Source organism: Mixophyes fleayi, chromosome 6 (assembly GCF_038048845.1).
Source record: "Mixophyes fleayi isolate aMixFle1 chromosome 6, aMixFle1.hap1, whole genome shotgun sequence".
NCBI lineage: Eukaryota > Metazoa > Chordata > Amphibia > Anura > Limnodynastidae > Mixophyes > Mixophyes fleayi.
This window is the reverse complement of record NC_134407.1, coordinates 178,779,461-178,799,814: the sequence shown is the minus strand read 5'-3', so window position 1 is coordinate 178,799,814 and position 20,354 is coordinate 178,779,461. Positions and strand designations below refer to the sequence as shown.

Here is a 20,354-nt window from a genome sequence, read left to right as displayed (position 1 = left end):
AAATACTTGGGAATCCATAATGCAGCAAAGATACAAGCTACACAGATTTAATTCTTCCCCAATCATTGAAAAAAAAAAAAAAAAAAAAAAAAAAGTAAATTGGAATCCCTTGCCTTTGGACCACAATACAGCCATCAAAAGTGTAATACTCCCTAAAGTATGCTACCCCCTTCCAGATGCTCCCACTCAGCCTTCATCTCTACCAGATTATTCTCCAGCACACTAAATCACAAATTACTAGCCTTAGAGGGGGGGGGGGGGGGTGAACTCTTCCATACCTACTCTAGTCGCATTATTGCATCTCCCAAGGTATCTAATACTATCAGTTAAATCTAATTCCTGTCCCTTTTATTTGGATCCTAGATTTATCTCAATTTGGTGATAAGATGCCACTCCCCTCACCTGGAAGAGAAAAATGCTATAAAATATGCATTTGATCCAGGGGCAATATGTACAATGTTCAACAGCTTTGGGATAGACAACATCCCCAATATGCAGTTCTACTCATTTCTACAGTCAAGTCATTTCCTTATTGATAGCTAATACAATGCCAGAGGCCACAGAAACTGGACTCATTTTCTGAAGTCCAATACATATAGGATAAGATGAATATGCAGACCTCATTCATGTCAATATGGAAGTGGTCTGGGATAAAACAGAAGGCATGGCAAAAGGATGTCCCTGGTTTAACAAACTCAGACACTGCCATTTGGATTCAAACTTCATCCTGGCTCCAGGAGGTTCACCTTAGGACATCTCTGGGCTGGTATATGGTGGAGGGGCAGAAAGGATGTGCCCTAAATGTAAGCCACAGCAAGCAGGTTTTTTTTTTTTTTTTTTAAAACCTATGGAACTGAGGAAAAGCTATGAATTTGAAATAAAGATAAACATTACCATCCACATTACCAAGGATCCAGAGGTCTTTCTATTTGCCAACTCTGATATAGGGTTTAATGCAGTGAACAGCAACTTGTTTCCAAAGACCAGTTATTGTAGCCATTGCCAAACAGATCTTGTGGTAGTGCATACTTACGGTGCTGCCCTTATATGCACATAGAAAAACTGTCTGGTGAAATCAGTTTTCAATGTATAGATGAGACATGTAGGTAAAGGGACTGAAAAATTCCATAAAAAATTGGGGTTTATATCTTGATTTGCTAAATGTAACTGTACAAACCAATGTTATGAAGCAGTAAATCGAGTTGTATCTACTCTGACAAATTAACTAAAAAGGTACGTCATGCCTTTACACACCACTTATTGGATTTTTGCCCACTTAAAGCCTTTGGCCCTCCATCTTCCTTCACCCTCAGCACACTAACCTACTAACAATGGCCTTTAGCCTGATGAAAAGAGGGGAAAACAGACACAAAAATGCTTAGAATCTTTAGGATTCTTTGTTTAAACTTTTTGCGTAAAAAGTTTTGCTTCTTTAATATTTGTCTTTTCCATGATTTCCATATGAACATATTTCCCTGCAGTGTAACTGGAAAGAAACTGCCAATGACATTTACATGACCCTATACCAGCATGCCGACTTATATTCTATGCTTCTATTGTTTACCGTTATATTTCCTTTGATAAAGACTTGATAAATAAAACTAGTAAAAATAAGTTTATTTCAGTGGATCACTGCATGTGGAAGCTCCAAGCCATGTTCCTAGAACTCAGATTAGCTTAGTCACTGGGTTCCCATCAGTAGTACTTGCAGTTTGATCTTAAGTTAGCAATACATGGTCATCCCTTACAACTCTAGAATCCGAGCTATCCCGCCACAAAAAGCCCTTACAAGCCAGCCATTGTCCGAAAAAAAAAAAATGACAATTGATATGGGTTAATAAAGCCATTAAGGGTTTACTTCGTTATCCCTGAAATGCACTCATTTTGCACAGACCTGTTGACATGCACAACAGATGGAACATGCAGTAATGAAGCAAATAAGAGGTGGGCGAATTCTGTAATCAGATCTCCAGAAGCCAGAGACTGCAATAGGAAGCAATCAAAAAAACAGACTCTGCTTAATCAAGCAGACACAATAGAGCAGGAATCAATCTCCAAATCGATAGTTTGTCGGGGGATCTATAGGACAAACTGTTACAACTCAGGATTTTATTATTTTATACTGTAAACCTATGTTTGCATAGCCACGTTTCCATGCAGAAGTCTTGCTGGTTACTTGTCTGCTCTACATGGATGTACATCAAAAGGGTCTAGTGGCCTTGAATAAGCTTTTAGGAAAGCAATGCAAGTAGTTTTTGCTGTTCAATAAAAAGGGAAACTTAATCATGGTTCCCAACATGTTAAAAACCAAAACACGGACTTCTGTGTAAAAGCAAAGCCATTATGTGAATATAAACAGTGTTAGCCCAGCAGGGTAGCAGGCAAATCCCTGATGGAACCCCCTGTCCAAGGGTACAGCCCCCTAAGGACTGATCTAAACCAGTAAGAGAAAAGTTAAAAATGACCCAGATGCTGATGTGGCTTTGCCAAGTTCAGGGCCCTATTTTTAGCACTCATCTGGGAGAGGTCAGCCAGGTGCACAACATTTGCTGCACTTCCCCTGCACATGGATGCAAGACTGAAAACAGATCAGGTATTTTCCTTGGGGTATCCTGTCAGTCTTTACCTTCTCATGTCTGCACCAGCCTCTCATCCCTCTCCCAGTATGTGGGAGCCCTTCAGCCCATTCCCCCCATAGTCTGCACCAGTCTCTCCATGCAATCTACCATTTGATTTCTAATTAAATGAAAAAAATGGGACTCAGTTGAACAAGGTATTCCTTCCACTGCTATTCCAGGGCTTGAATGGGAAGACCGTTGCATCTAAATGGAAAAATTACAAGATTTTTATTTAGAATTCCCTAAACTAGGGAGCTCCCTATTGAAAAGTTTTCCTAAGGACCATCTGGAACTATTTTTATGTGTACTACTTACAATTATAATAAATGAAACATTTTTGAAACTACTCTACATCATTAGCTAGTTAGGGCGTGTGCTGTAGGTTTCTATTCACCTCCCCCGAGCCCCAAACCACTGACTCCAACTTCTCTATTCACACCACTTCCATTCCTTTTCCTCTGACGTCCTGCTGGCTGCTGATCACATGACAGGGACAAATGGAGGCAGTGTCCAACACCCCATAACTGAATCTGAGGATGGCTGGTTAGCAGACTTCCGATTTTAATCTTACATAAATATCACACCGACACCAACCATGTCTCTGGTCTGCCCATGCCCTCTGTCTGGTGGCTGACCACACCAGCTCTGGCAGAGGGGCACACAAGAATGTATTCAAACACTCTTGCCCAGCTTTCTCCACATGGCAGAAGAGCACCTCATCACTCCCCCCCACACTTTCTCTGCTGCTCAATTCTTCACATTTCATCCAGAGACCACAGGCCCTGTTGTGGTGAAGAAACATCCCATGACAGCTGCCTCACCACTTAAGTAGCTGCATGTGATCTGTGCTCAAGAGCAAGACATGCCAGTCTGGCCAATATCAGATATTAAAGAGTAAATGTATTGCTGGTAATAATTAGAAACACTACCAGTGTCAGTCCATGCATTTAAACAAACCTTTGCAATATTTTCACACAAACTAGTTTTCTGCACAAGCATCTACAAGTAGATCACACCTGGGCATGCTTCAGCCACCCAAGCTGTTGCTGAACCTTCAGTTTGAGCATAATGAGTTTGGCAACAGCCTGTTGATTATCCCAGGTACAGAAGGTTAAATTGTGTGCATTTGAATTATCTTTAACCATGAGGGAATCTGCCACTGCCTGGTTAGAGCACAAATATAGTGCCAACAGTTGCAGGAGTCAGATAGTTAAAGAGCTTTCAAAATTACCAATATGGGAGGAAATTAAGATACCTATTCAGAGCCATTTAATACATGTTACATTGAACATTACATAAGCAACACAGCTGACACCAAGTTCCCAGATGCCATATACTTCACAGAACTCAATTCTTGCTGGCACAAACCTGGTCTATCCCATTGTGAGGTATGCATGTAATGTAAAGCAGTGTAGCCCATCAGTGTTAATGTGCTCATGGCTCCAATATTTAAACAAAAACTGGTCATGGAGATTTCATTTTGAGGTCTTGTACATTAAAGGCTTAACTGTATGCATATCTGTCAAGAGTTGTAAACACTTTAAATGCCAATACTCAAAACGAATTGACAAGTGTTTCGTTCAAGTTAGTTTCAATGTTGTCTGCATCATTTGAGCATATAAAGCTTTGTATAATGACAGCTCTATGGGAGCACTCACTTTTAGGGCTTAATGCCTGTGTGCACTAGAATAAAGTCACTCCATACTTTATGGTGCCATATGCATTAAAGTGCTCTAGAGAAGTGTGAGTGTGCAGAACTAGGGACAGGGGAAAAACCCTTCACACAACTGCAGTTTCCTGTTAAGGTGATGTAGAATAGTGCCAAGAGGATATTTGTTCTAGTGTTCCCAGGTATTGCAGTTAACGGCTGAAGGCTTTAGGTAAATAAATGCTGGAGAACTATATGCTTTACAGTATAGACCAAGGAAAGCAGCATACATCAAAAGCAGAGTTAACACATTCATGCATAGAAACAAGCAGTTTATTACTTAGCGGGCATTGCTGACCATGTTTCCAGCAGGATGGGGCCAAAAAGGCAGACTGCACGAGCCTGTACATCAGCATTGAGCAGCCCCAGGGCCATCCAAGACATGTCATCCAGACATCAGTGAATGGTCAGGTTAGTTACAACTTGTTGCACTTTTTAATTTTACATTAAAAGTGTTCATACCATACTGGCATCTCATCCTTGGAATAAAATCTAACGTTTTAACCAATTGTCAAGATTAAATGGTAGCGCCCTTTTAAAGATGAGTCCCACATGTGGCCTTTAAGGTAGATCAGGCTGGCCATCTGTGCCGATCAGGATTCCTGAGGGGAGATTCAACTGGGCGCAAGGTGTCTCCGGAACATCCAGAGACATTTTGCGCCAATATCATGGCTGGAATCTGTTCATCCCTTGCACCTTTATGGGCTGTGGAAAAGTTAGCAGATATCCCTACTGTATTTGCCTGAAAAGTGTGCAGTGCGATATCTGTGCCACAATGCTGACAACTGACTCCCATAGAAATAGGAAAACAATGCTGTGTAGGTCAGTGTGCCAAAGCCATTATTCATAGGCTTCATGTAAGGGATGTTACCCTCTAACCTCCGAATAGGCTGTCTTACTGTAAAGACCTGCCACTGCAAATTAGCTTTCTACTGGTTTAAGGCCTCCTGATGCTGTAGCTCTGTATAGTACATTTTATGTGAATAAAAGGAGATTTAGTAATACTTAATGTTTAGTATAAAGAGCATATTGATAGGCAGACCTCTTGCAGGGCATCTGGATTTGGCTAGGCAGAGTAAACAATTCATAGGAATATAGTAATAGTATCCTTATCACAAGACCGAAGTGAATTTTTTTTTTTACTCACAAATGAAGGTACAATTGAGCCATAGCAGTGTGAGCCAATACAGCAAGCCCTGGTCTCCCTTAGGGTCCTTGGTGATTAAGTGGGAGCCAAAATTACCCAGTTTAGATTCAAAGTTAGACCTGTAACATTTTTTGATGTATAGCTCATATTGGTGTTTAAACCAATCAACTTTCTTCCTCAGAAGTAATACACATTTACTATCCATACATGCTATATCTTTACATTGTAAATACACAAGACAGCATTTGCTTCTCTATAGCCCATAGTACCACACTAGGGGTGCAAAAGCAATAGCGATCAGGTTAGAAACAAGCTTTGGCGTCAAAAATAAAAACCATGAAGGAACCAATTTACAAGTCTTTGCCCATATACCTCATACGGAAATTTACATGATTCAGTTTGTGACAGCTAGACTTGAACAACATATTGATCTATGGTGTTGATACTTGCCTGTTACATACTCAGCTATGGGTTTCCTTTGATAAATGTATAGCCTCATGTATAAGATTAGTGTTGTGGCCAGTTTGTTGTAAAGTGATTGTCACACTTGGGGTTTAGGTGTCAGGGAGAGCTCTATGCAAGCGATACTAATATTCTACTTTAGATATATGGTAAACAGTTGAATCTTGCAGCAAGCTTGTTTTACTTTATAGATCATCAAGCAGACCTACAGAAAAGTCTATATTCACCTTCCTATCTAAGGAAAGTTCAGCAGTTAGGTGTGATACAGGGCTTTTTGGAACTCTAGTAACATTAAACAAGGGGTTAATACATCTGCAGCTCCAGGAATTTACTACTGAATTAGGTCCAGTTATCCAATTGGTAACAAAATATCCTTTCCAATCAGCATTGTTTTAGCTTTAATCTCAGCTAGCATTCTACAAACTAGGCTGATTCTTTTCCTTGTTGTGACAGAAAATGAGGAACCTCCTTTGTTCTCCCTTAGCAAGTCATGATCAGACCAACTCTGAATGGGGCATATGTAGGCAAAGTCTGATACATCACCCCCTCTTGGGGTTCAATGGGAACACTCCAAAGTGGGAACTCTTGAATAATAGCTTGTGTATGGATCAGCTTGTATTCTGTGGTTGAAATTTTGCATCCTTGGGTTATTTTAAATATGCCTAATAAACCTCCCTCCAGCCTGGTTTTCATGAAGATTTGTACCAGATCTACTCTTACATGACTTGTGTAAAGAGATTGTTCCAAACATGTATCTTGATAATGCAACCCACAACTGGTTGTCACCTTGGCCAGACACCAGTTGCCTTATTCCTGTTTAAATAGGACTGGATTTCCTCCTGTGTTGAAGGTATACAAAGGCTTATCCCTACACCGATATATAGATATATAGATATATAGATATATAGATATATAGATATATATAAAACATCAGCTGCAGTGAACCTACTAGAACTGCAGTGTTTTCTATTGTGCATATTTGAAAACTGCTACTCAGCCCTCTGTTTAACAGCTGTTTCCATTAGTTTTAGGTGTAGCACCTTTTGGAAGGAATTGTGTTCCTGCAATTAGGCAGTCTGCACCTACTTCCATGACTGATTTGGCTTATGGTGTTTTAACCATATAGTATTAAGTTTTTGTGTATCTTCTGTTTCCCCAACTACAGTCTCTTGTTTAGCCAAGGACCAACAAAGTTACAAAGATTTAAAAAAAAAAAAAATACTCACTTTAGAAACTTTCAGCAAGAAGTGTACTCCATACTGACTCCATGAGTTACAGCAGTTTCTGAACACTCTCAGAATCCTTAATTGGATTTCAACTGTAGACTCAGAAGCACCTCTGATAAAATGGCACTAGGCTTTGGTTCAAGCTCCATTTACACTCAACACTAGTTTTAAAACACATTTCACTCAAATTTGCTGTAGGCGTCACATTTTTATACTATATTGAATATAAATCAAAATTTGACCAAAACCCGGTATCCAAAATAATCTGATTGAGAAAAAAATAAAATGCAAATTTAAACTGAATGCTAACACTCTAGCAGACACCATCTCTAGATGTCACATTAGTCCCACCAGAGGATACCTCTCAATAGTCCCAATTTGGCAGGACTGTTGATGCTCCAATGTGAAAGCAGTAATGAATGAGGAGATGGGTGTGGTTTGCCAGATTTTGGTTCTGAGGGAGAGACATGGGGATAGAGGAACCCAGCTGGACATTTGTAGTGAAGCTGTTTTAGCTGAAGTAGTGATTTGTGAGTTACAGTATTAAATGTGCAGCTGTATCAAAATGAATTGCAGAAAGCCTCAACTAGACCCAAGCCTAGGGCTCTAACCCCAATTGCTTGAGGGTTGATAACCCAGGGGCTTATGCAGTACAGTAAATAGGTTATTGAGCAGTGCAAGGTATGACCAAGTTATTTTTAGTCACCTGTGGTAAGCCTTCAGGAGAGATCAGATCTCTGATCCAGCACCAAATGTAGAGTTCACCTTGCTTAACAATTCTGTTTCAGATACAAACATCTATATTACACCAATTTAAAGTTGTAGCAATATGCAATCCATTATTACAGATTTAAGTTATTTAGATTTAATGCAGAGCCATTCTCTAGAAAATCTACAAATCAGTGATCTGATCCACATGCAGCAGACATCTCACAGAATAAATCACATTTCATCATCCCATCTAAAATTACCTTTTATGTTTACTGCCAAGATGACAGCTTGCCAAGGTAATTGGTTTTAGTCACCGTGGAAACAGGTTTCCCAGAATTCCCTACCAATACAAGGCATCATACTGGATAAGGAGATAGCAGAATAAAACCAGTCATTATTCTAAGGCGTTTATTAATGTACCACAGTTCTGAGGATGAACCCTTTTAAGAAATACATGTTTCTTAAATCTTAGCCGTGCCCACTGCCAAAATATCTGATCCGCCACACATCAGTTACAGGGTGAACATGTGCAGTTGGGAGGGGTAAGAAATTAGGTTGTATCGATTCACAGCTAGAACTGGTTACTTCCACTGTTATGAAGCAGGAAAGGACACTAGTTATGTTACACCCCCCTCCCCAGTATCATGCAGACTGTGGAGAGCAGCAATTCATATTCATCACACTAACCTTACTCTACATTTAATGGGTCTTTGGACACCAGCATTTATTTATATAGCGCCACTAATTCCGCAGCGCTGTACAGAGAACTCATTCACATCAGTCCCTGCCCCATTGGGGCTTAGTCTAAATTCCCTAACATACAGACTAGGGTCAAATTTGTTAGCAGCCAATTAGCCTACCAGTATGTTTTTGGAGTGTGCTATGTCATAGCACATGGACCCTGCCTTCTTACTAGTCTGTACACAGTGATCCTATTCATTTACTTAAGACAAGTATACAGTGTTTATTCAATGTAATTATTCCACCATTTAAAGCATACATTTAATAAATCACCTGCTTCTAGAGACTATTATTGCCACCACAGAATGTCCACATGCAGTGCCATACATGCAATATCACTTGCATCATTTACATTTTAGATCACAGCCTAATAAACCTTTCGCCAGTCAACGTCTCACAAATGCAAAATGTGTCCAGCAAGACCAGGTCAAGGATGGAGCATTATCCATCCCACAAAGACATCCTGCCTCCCCATGGTCATCATTTAAATTAGCCAGGCCAACCTGTGGCACTCCAGATGTTGTGAAACCAAGTCCCAGCATGCCCTGCCAGCCATCAGCTGGCCTACTGGCAAAGCATGCTGGGACTTATAGTATCACACAAAGAGCTAAAAGGTTGGCCAGGCCAGATTTAGATTAATACTTTAGCAATACAATAGAGTTGTTAGCAATGATTTGTAAGGCACCACAGTGCTCTGCCAGGGGCGGATCCAGAAGTTAATTGTACCGGGCGATTTAGGGGGGGGGGGGGGCAATTTAGCCCCGCCCCCTTTTTGACACCTAAGGCTGCTGACGGCTGCACACTATGTGCAGATCCGTTCAGCAGAGAGAGTTAGGGAGAGAGTCCTGCCCAACTGCTCTGACACAATCAGCAGCCGGGCAGGACTCTCCCTAACTCTCGCCCCCCCCCCCCCCCCCCCTGGATCCGCCACTGTGCTCTGCAGCAGGGAACACAGGACATACAAAGTAGCTAAAATAAATGCAGGCATAATAACTAAGGGTAGTGAGGACCCTGCTCAAGAGGAGCAGAAAAACAAACCCTGTAGCACAGACAGCATGCTCAAAGGTGAGTGCCTGCCACAGACATGTGCATAAGTAATGTCTCCTGTCAAGACTACAGAAGATACTCTGGAGAGGGAAATAAAGATGGAGAACACTATATACTGCTGATGCTTCTCTAAATACACCCGCCTTGCACTAAGTGACAAAATGCTATATGCCAAACAGCAGTTCATTCCTGAGCATTCAGCAACTGTCAGTAACAGTTCACTCAATCCCCAGCTATGCAGAACTTTGAGATGCAGCAAAGTAACAGCATTTGCAGAATATGCTTGTGGTGCTGCATTATGCTCCATTCTTCAGTTCACATTGCTGGTTTATAGTCAAGTAATCTGCATGTATAGCCTTAATGGGAATATACAATTAGGCTTAACATTAAGTTTTACTGCTTTATAGGCAGATCCGGTAAACTGCCCTATTGCAAGGTAAATGGTACCATGCTCAAACATTTATAATACTTTCCTTTCAGCAATGGATGTCAAACATGACTATTACATACTTGCCAACATTTGGCAAGTCGTATCCGGGAGAGGGGTGTGTCTAGAGGGCGGGAGGGGGTGGGGCACGACCAATTTGGCCCCACCTCTTGCAACAAACATGCTGTTTTGTCACAGGGGCGGGGCCAAAATAACACAATTTGCCACAAATCCTGTCATTTTAGCCCCGCAATTACAGGATGCGAGAGATTTGCCAGCTCTCCCGAGAGTTCGTGGGACCGACCCGAATTTCAGGAGTCTCCTGGACATTCCAGGAGAGTTGGCAAGTATGCTATATGAAGGTCTGTCACAAAGTGATCAATTTAAGCAATGTGTGGCCAAAACTGCCAGCTAACCTAGCCAAAACCTGCAGGTCTAGTCAGCCAATGCAACGCTTATTCTGATGTAATGTGGCCTGTTAGACATGATTTATTGATTTGTGCAGCTTTGTCCACCACTAAAGAAAAAAAATAAAACTGATCTGAGGCAAGCTTGACCACAAGTGAATGACTGGTAATTGTTAGGTAAGCATTACCTAAGCAGAGTAGGTCAAGTCAGATTTCAGTCAGATGCTAAATGTCCATTTTAAAGAAGTGCAAGATGTATTATACTGTAGTGGAGTCTGGTCATCCCAGCTTCACCATACTGGCTTATACAGTTCGAGTCATATGGCAACACATGCAACCATCCAGGGGCGGATTTACCACTAGGCAACCTAGGCACTTGCCTAGGGCCCAGAGGGCGCTCCCACGGCCGGCGATGACACCACCCTTTAAAAATAGGCCGCTACTTATGGGCCAGTGCTATATGCTTGCCCCCCTGGGCTAAAGTCTGCCAGACAGCCCCTGAATAGGGGTATATGTTATGCCCAAAAAACAAAAAAACAGTGCTATTGATTTTTTTTTTTGAGAGGGGGCCCCAAACCAGTATCTTGCCTAGGGCCCCATGAGGTCTAAATCAAGCTCTGCAACCATCAGATGACTACTTTCTATATACATGTTTTCTGTGCTGGAATTGGCAATCTCTGCTCCCTTCTGTTAGATAGGGGTAGAAGTTAATGTTTTTGATTAAAATATAAAGTTTCAGAGAATAGTCATCTCACACAAAGCTTTTTTTAAAAATAGAAATGCTTCAGTGGTTCTATTCTGCTTAACTGATGCCATTTATTTTAACTGCAGCCACTTTCTTTTCTATTAGGAAGAATTTGAAGCACAATGGCAGAGAAGCCATTCAGCCCTTGTCAAAAATTACAGAAAATAACAGACTATATACAGAGTAATCAACTGGGCACCTGTAATTTAGTTCACCGATAGATATGACCGGAGAGTGAATATGTGTTCATGACGCACAAGTTGGCACTATACGTTTTATGCAATCTACTATTTGTATGGTGTTAGCACATTACATTTAAATCACCAGAAAGCTTGTATCCCTGTACAATTGGGGTACAGTGTGTTCTTTTATGCACAGAACTTTCTAAATGGACATTTATTAAGTGACAAGCTTGGGGCTGATCTTGGTGCATTGTGTGCTTTCTCTACAGTCACCAAATGCGTTCTACAGTTTACATTAGGACTTACTAGTGTCACCACGTACTGTGCACAATTGGTCATGCAAGAAGCTCTTAGCCACCACCTAACTATCCCAATCACTCCCTGAAGACAAGCCTTCCAACTGTAGCCTAGCAGGAAACCCAATTTTGAAGGGTACTATGGGGGGGGGGGGGGGGTATGGGGGGGGGAGGGGCATATCAAAAAACAGTTAAAGAAAAAGCAAAAACAGATTAGTTAAAACTTAACTGGCTAAAATGCCGCACCTCCCCTTCTGTGCAGCCATAACAATGGTCGTACTGAAGCGCAATTAAGGCTCAATAAGCGATTTCCAGTGTGCTCCGATTTATAATTATGGTACTCATTTACCAACGAATTTGAACACTGAATATATTGGATTATTTTCAGGGCAAGAGCTAGCTGACAGCATAGCTGCGATGCAAACTATGGGGTGGGATAAGAGTTTATATGCTTAAACCTGTATAGTAAAGACTCAAGAGCATACTTAATTTGTGGTCAACAGGGTAGTTCTAATGATACAAGTTACTCACCATATGATAGTAAGCAATGAATTGCACTTTTTTTTTACTAAATACAGCAGTTGCAAAATACGAGATATTGAAGTCAACACTTCCAGCACAGTAAGCTAGATTTGAAGTATCTATTGGAAGCTAGTCTGGTGGGCAACAACCTCTTGTAGACTACTAATAGATTATCTGGTGGTAAACAGCTACTTATGAAATATGGGGCAAGTACATCAAGATCTAATCTGGATCTGAAAAATATCTTAAGATCCAGTTATTGTTTCCCCATCTTCGAGAATTTCCAGGGACTATAGGGCAGCTGGAGAAGTTCTGACAACACTAAGTGAATTGTTTCTAAAATTGAAGTACAAGATATAATACTACCAAATAAAAATATAGTTTGTTCATATTTATTCAAGGTTATGTATTCCAGAATGACACTTCACGTTTGTTTTAATCTGTTTAGGAGGACAGAACTACATCACCTGATCACGTGGTGGGAACTGGGGATTAGCATGTACATTATAATCATCTTCCCACACATTATAACAATCGGAGTGCATTATACAATGTTTCTACAGTCGAAATAGAGTGGGAGGAAGTCTTGTATATGCATTTAGGACAATGTTCCCCTTTGCCATGTTGCAGAAACAGGTTCAGAGATATGCAAAGTATGCGATTCCCCTAGTTTGTTACACTATGTGCAATTGTGGGATCTCTATAGTTTGACAGTGATTAGCACACAGTCCAGAAGATCCCGATCGCCACCAAATATAAAGACAGAAATCTGGATCAGTACCTGCTCCTAGAGGTCTGAAGATTTGACATGTAGATAGAATCATAATTATTTTAGACTGTATAGTTTACAAGCAATGAATGGGAAAATATTTTGTGGAGCCCTACATTATATTAGCTTGACACTATACAAAAAGCACAACACGCCATTTCTGTATGCAATGTAATATCTGGTCCAAAAATAGCAGTTTGTAGATTCATTAGTATGAAACTCAGCTTATAGTGATCATTTTAACATCTATCAATTGTTTAAACAAAAATGGCACAGAAAAGAGTAATCAAGTCACATTTATATGTACTTCAAGCATCCACTTTTGAGCCATTTTGTTTATTGCTTATTACTACAGATCAAGGAATAAGCCATAGCAATGAGAAACAGTACAGCAATGGGTAAAGAATGAAGTTAGGACTACCCATGTAAACAGGGGCCTTTATCAGTCATAGAACAATGCAGGGATTACCTTATATAGGGTACAAGCTAGAGCCTCTCCAATTCATAAAATATTTTTAAATGTGCAATTGTGCTCTAGTGAAAACAGATCACATGGGAAGCCTTATAGCACAGCCCTGTTATTTAAAAAAATTAGGTGTGGTTATGGAGAAAAAAAATGCATCCAATACAGCAGTAAGGCAGCTCATAGAATCCCACATTTTAAAGACTTTGCTGTGGTGTAAAAAATAAATTACAGAGTTATGATTTGATGCATAATTACAAGCTAATCCATGGGCCACAGCTCTTTTGACAACACAATAATGAGAGCTTTAAGCATTTCTACATACCATGGTCAGCCACACCCACTTACCAGTGGACAATATACCACTAGTTGCCAATCAGTTCAGGATCATAGGAGATCACAAACAGAACCTAGACACATGCAGTTTTGATATACTACATATAAAAAAAATCTACAATAGTCCACATGGTTGTACCAACACTATTTAATCTGTGCTATTAGCCATATAGTGAGCAAGTGTTGAATATTGGAGCATGGCAACATCAGACTGTATAAATCTGTTAGTAGTTAACTAGAACATTACTATAAATGTTACTTTAATACTGTAAAATTAGTGAGGTTGGGTCCCATCTTGTGCCAAAATGAAAACCCTGCAGTTGGAGCATTCAATGCCACACCCTGGGGGGACATTTATAAAGATGGACTCACTTTATAGTTCAGTAAAAAGTCATTGGGGAGAGTGTCCTACAATTATGAGAACAGTTTATTGGTGGGGAGAAAAAAAAAAAAAAAAAAAAAAGTGTCCTTTGAATGATTTGGGCTCACCCTACACCTGACAAATATTTCTTGAAATCATGGTTTCCATTATGGGCAGAAAATGGCAAACAAAACAGTGTCATAAAATGCCCCATGTAGTGTTTGGGATGCATTTTATACAGAACTGGTGCAAGCACCTTAAAATCATGGCATGGACTAACTCACCCACCACTTACACGGATTGGGCAAGTGACAAAGAGTGGTTGCCTGACAACTCAAGTATGCCTGAAGTGCCATCACACCAGAAAAGGCACCAAACTACTTCCATACATTTACAGTACGAGAACGGCAAGACTTTCAACAGTCTCTGATAACATAAGACAAGCGATTTAGAAAAAAAAATTAGTGTTGCTGCAGTTATACTACCGAGATTAGCAATAAGGCACTCACACACGCAGACCTACACAGCAGACACAATGCAAGATACTTGGGTGTGGTCTTCAGACAAAGCCCACGCATTTACTCCAAGAGTGCTTGAAGCTGAGAAAAGCAATGAGGCACCGAATTTACTCATCAGCTAACAGCAGACTATCAACTAATCCACCACGAGCCATTATTAAGCGGGAGAGTCATTAACCACTTTAGGCAGAAGAGAAAGCATTTTCCTATACTAACAAGCAACGGGACAATGCTTTTAGGGTCAATTACTACGAGAGTCTACAACAGCGCCCTCTCGTGGGGCAAGGGTTATACAGGGACAGAGCCTGTAGCTACATACTGCGCTTACACCACTCAGCTATATATACTGGTCTGTTATACACTGGTTATGTATAATGCAATATTGGCTTCACTTAAAATCCTACTACACTGATGGAAGCCATAACTCCTGCAGATATATGATTGTGCCAGTTTATTAAGTAACACTAGATTTTGCTCCCCAAGAAAAATCTTTACCTTTCAACAGATGTAAGAGGGTCACACCCATAGCCCAGCCTTCCCTTACTACATTTCGGCAGGTCAAGTGTTATTAATTCCAGCTGAGCTAAAGACTGCAAATACACAGGGTTTAAAGTACCGTGACATTTTCTAATGTACTGTATTTTCTAGAAGCGCTCTAATCATGCCAAAATACACAATATGAATCATACCCCCTTAGCATATTGCAAAAAAACCCCAAAACCTTTGAGTGTTAATCATGCAATATATAACATGCAATAATCCATGCACATCTGGGCAGTGCCGTCTACAGATCTATAGAGAGCATAGCTCACTGGTAAAGCGAGGTGTACCACTCACCTGCCTGTCAGTCACTCCTTCTCCCAGCTCCTCCACGATGCCAGAGCACTCCATGCCCAGGGAGGTTGGCAGAGATGGCAGGCGGTCATACACCCCTTGTCTGGCAAACAGGTCAGAAAAGTTCAAGCCGCAGGCTTTCACCCGTATCAGCAGCTCCCCGGCTTTGGGTTTGGGGGTCCCCTTCTTGATCTGCAGCTTGACTTTGTCATAGCCACCGTGAGCGGAGAGGACCAGGGACTTGTAGGTGACTTCAGGCTGCTGGGGTGCTGCTGGCTCTGCTGCTTCTGCTGTGGCTGCTGCTGCTGCTGCCTCCTCAGCCGGCTTCTGCTCTTCCTGAACCGGCGCCTCTTCTGTCTTCTGCTCGGCAGCCTGGTTCTCCTCCGGCTGCTGCTGCTTCTGCTGTTCCTCTGGCTGGGCAGGGGCTGCTTCTTCTCCTGCAGACATGGTTGGAGGGATAAGGGTCTCGCAGTGTTATCCCAGAGACAGGCACAGCACAATGATAACCCAGTGGGGAGTGACCGGCTCTCAGCTGAGACAGGGAAAGGAGGAGTCCCGGCTGTAGCAGCTGACTGGGTTTTATTCCGCCCGATTAAAGGGACATGATATAGTGCAATCTACTGCTCCACTACACACACATGCAGCAATCACGGTGATAGAGCTACAAACACGCAGATGTAGACACAATCATTGTAAAGTCATACAAATACAGATACTAATAACATACTTTCTAACACCTGACATTCTGAGCCAATACTATTCTGCTTTCCTCAATTATTTCCAGATGCAGTAGTGTGGACGGAATTAAATAATAGATTTAAAGTTGATTTAACTCAGGCTAGGTTTGTGGAGAAGTGTGTGAAAAGCAAAGCAGAACATTATTACACTAGCTCAGGCTAGTAAGTATGGGGCATATCCATAGGCACAATGATTCCTACCATTATACTAGTCATAACTCTTTATCCAGGCACATGGTAAACTCTATCTATCTATCAATATTTTAAATGGCAAAAAAAAAATAAAGTAGTAGTATGTAGGATTTTTAAGTTTTTACTATTTTTACCATGTTCATTCTAGTTGGACATGCTAAAGTAGTCACAGATTTATTTTCTGTGGGCAATTCTAAATATAGAATGTGAGCACACATCTATATATGAGAGATAGACGCATTTGTGCAAATTGCAATGTATTGTGGGAGCACATATTTGCACTTGTGAAAGTGGCCTTTTGTCACTTTATGATACATATACTGATGTAGTTGTGGTATTCAGAGATAGTTTTTTTCTTTAAGTTGTTCCTAATAGACTGCTGATCCGAGTCTCAACCCCCTGGCTAAAATTTGCCAGCCCTCCCCTGATTACTTGTCCCACTTTGAATATTTGTTAATAATGTGTGTCCAATGATACTGGTTATAAGTATAAATGTTTTCAAGAAGTTGCAAGGTTACAATAAGTAAACATGCTAATACCCACTGACATAACTTGCTATAAATTAAAGGAAAAATAAGATTTGGGTGGAAGTTTGTTTGTAGAAGACAATATGATAATCTGTATTCCTGTAGCCAAGTTCCTGAGGTAAACTGTCATTGTAAAGCAAGTAAAAGTGAGGGAATTCCTTCCTCAACGGTTTCTGGTTATTTACCTGACCTTTGTGAGGTAAATACAAGAGGTGTAACATCAGCTGTCATATTTCAGACTCAAAAACAATTGTTGTTTCACTGACACCAGGTCCCGGAAGACACCATGGAGAGTTTAGAATAATCTATTTCAGAAAGTTGATGGCAATATGAAGGCTTCCAACATGCTCTATATCCATTTTGGTACAGACCAGCTGACAAAAAGTTAAAGGAAATTAATATAAAGCTTTTTATGCTTCATTCTGAGCAATTCTGCCGTAGGACACTGCCTCCTAGACAGGGACTGGCTGGCAAATTTTAGCCAAGGGGGCTCAGCAGCCTATCAGGACCATTTTAAAAGAAAAAAATGCAGGTAGTCCAGTCACCCAGCCCAAGGTAGCCCCTATGGGACCAGCCCAGGGAGCAGACGCCACCTGCCCCCCATCCAGCCCGAGCTCATAGACGTATTTGGTAAATACAGGCTTTTCCCTAAAATTCACATGGGTTGAACCAAGTATCTGTGTATGGCTGTTTGATGTGGTAGCCTTCAAAATTGTGAAATGATATTCCCGCAAATTGAAATGTTGTCACACTGAATGACCTGACCTGTCTACCATGCTAACATGGTGCAAAGGCACAAGGTCTTCAACACAAAACTTGTGCAATACTAGTACATCTGTGCTGGTGCTTACTCATATTCTACTCTTATCCAATCCAATATATTTTTTTCTCTATCATTTTAAAGGTTTTTCCATTTCTCTTTTTATCTCCTCTCAACGTTTATCTTGCTCAGCGCAATATAATCATGATCCACCCAAAGTTCATGTAAGTCTCTAGACACCAGTCCCTCCTTAATTCTTGGCACTGTGTTTCTGGATCTGCTCCTCCCAGTCACAAATCTGGTATCCAGATATTTCCCTGCAAGACATATGCTCTCTGAAACAAGGCTAAAGTAATTCACAAAAAAATCTGCTTTGGTAACCTCTGATTGCTCGATGTGCAATACATTCTATAGACATCCGTCTGTTTTTGGGGTCACAGAGCATTGTCAAACTGACACTTAGGGTCCCAAACAAAAATAAGCTTCAGGGTCACTTGTCAACCAGTCCTCTAAGTGTACATACACCGGACTCCAAATTTCAGTGAGGGATCCCTGTAAGCCTTGATGACGTGAATTGCAAGGTTGCGCACCTATCCCTGTGGACCTAAAAAGTCCAAAAAGTATTAAAGTATTACATTCACATGCTGCTTGTTGTGTCGAGCAGTCAAGCATTGGAAAAACTTAGGTTCACTATAGAATTAAATGATCTCTATTTTAAGGGCTGTGGCTGTAGATCAGGCTGAACGATATATGGACGCATAGCAAGTGCTGTGTGCACACACTCTAAAGATGCTGGCTTGGAATTGCTATACTGGACCACTATGTTTTTTTAGCAGAGACTATAGATCTCATACTAACCAGTGTTTGTTAATTAGTTCTCACTTTCAGATGTATGAATAATTACCTTTTCTTGGAGTTTTGAAAAAACCTGTTAGTTTTAGTTTGTGTAACTCAATATATTAATGAAATTTATCCTGGGCACCAGAGATGGAAAATTAAAATATACTTTTATCAGTAAAAGAACTATGTGTTCTGAGAAAATGAATGTAAACACTTACAGGCCCATCTGACCAAACTGGAACATACATTATCCCTTCTACATATGTATGATGTTAATAAATTAACTTTATAAGCTGAAGATTGTTGCTTTAGGTGTGGACTTATTAGGGAATTAAATGTTAATATTTAATATTAGTACTACTGGGAATACAATGGTAAGGCTGCTATCAGTTATCTCTTCCTTATGGGACCCAGATCATGCTGTCTAAAATGAAATGTCATTATGGGTCTCAGTTGTTGTACGTCTGTTTTATTTGTGTAAAACATACATTTTCTTACTGCACATATGTCATACTTCCAACTCTCCCGGAATGTCCGGGAGGCTCCCGAAATTCGGGTAGAACTCCCGGACTCCTGGGAGAGCAGGCAAATATCCCCCAAACGGCCTCTTGCTGTAAAAATTACACGATTCGCGCCATTTTGGCCCCGCCCCCCGCAACAAAAACGTAATTTTATCACGGGGAGCAGGGCCAAAATGACGTGATTCACCGTGCCCTGCCCCTCCCGCCCTCCAACCACACCCCCCTGCCTGGGATCTCCAGGAAAGAACTTTAAAAAGGTTGGCAAGTATGACATACGTACAAAATGTACGGATGCTATATGTTATGTTTACTAATACTTTGCATGATATTTTGTTTTATACAATATATTGCTCTGTGAAGCATGTACCCTACTAAGTCTGGGTTCTGATACCATACACAGTGTTGTATTGTAGACTGAATACATTTCAGTTAGGTCCTGACTTAGTAACATATTTTGATCATTATATAAGAATGTAAGTATAGAGGTATGGTGTACCATTTTGTTAATCATATGTTGCAGATTATATTACTATAATTAATAAGCACATTACTAGGTAGCATGCCACCTAATGCCGTTCCATTTTTAAAATTATTTTGGGTTTCAGCGACCTTGACCATCGGATACATAAAGAGTGTTCTCACTGCGTTGACCCTAGAACATTAGTGTATTTACCAAGTGGCATGAGTACCTGCTGCTATTAGACCTGCCCTGTATACTGACATAGCACTTCTGCCTCACAGCACTGGGTTCGATTCCCGACCATGGCCTTATCTGTGTGGAGTTTGTATGTTCTCCCTGTGTTTGTATGGGTTTCCTCCGGGTGCTCCGGTTTCCTCCCACACTCCAAAACCATACTAGTAGGTTAATTGGCTGCTATCAAAATTTACCTTACTCTCTCTCGGTCTGTGTATCTGTGTATGCTAGGGAGTTTAGACTGTAACTTACAATGGGGCAGGGACTGATGTGAGTGAGTTCTCTGTACAGCGCTGCAGAATTAGTGGCGCTACATAAATATCTAATGACGATGATGATGACTGTCACCTATAAATTGGGACAGTTGCTAGGTATGTTAACTATACAAACTGCAAAACCGCAGAAGCTAGTGATTTACTAAGCCGTGTAAGATTTTACTGCCGAGTGACTTTTCCTGTCTTATTGACAAAATGCAGGAAGAGAGATGGTCCGAGCACAAACCAGTCTGAAGTAGAGCGCATAGAGTGCAGTGGACACGTAAATGCCTATACGTGCCATGTTTT

The 20,354-nt window shown here is 40.8% G+C and overlaps 1 protein-coding gene across 1 annotated transcript in view; it reads right to left on the bottom strand.

Annotated features, from left to right (window-relative positions):
• Positions 1-16,072, bottom strand: part of VAT1 (vesicle amine transport 1) — a 35,520-nt gene extending 19,448 nt beyond the window's left edge. Inside the window, exon 1 of the mRNA XM_075177439.1 lies at positions 15,524-16,072. Coding sequence (XP_075033540.1) covers positions 15,524-15,967 — 444 coding nt within the window. The 5' untranslated portion in view covers positions 15,968-16,072. The remainder of the gene's footprint in view (positions 1-15,523) is intronic.
• Positions 16,073-20,354: the final 4,282 nt, after the last annotated feature.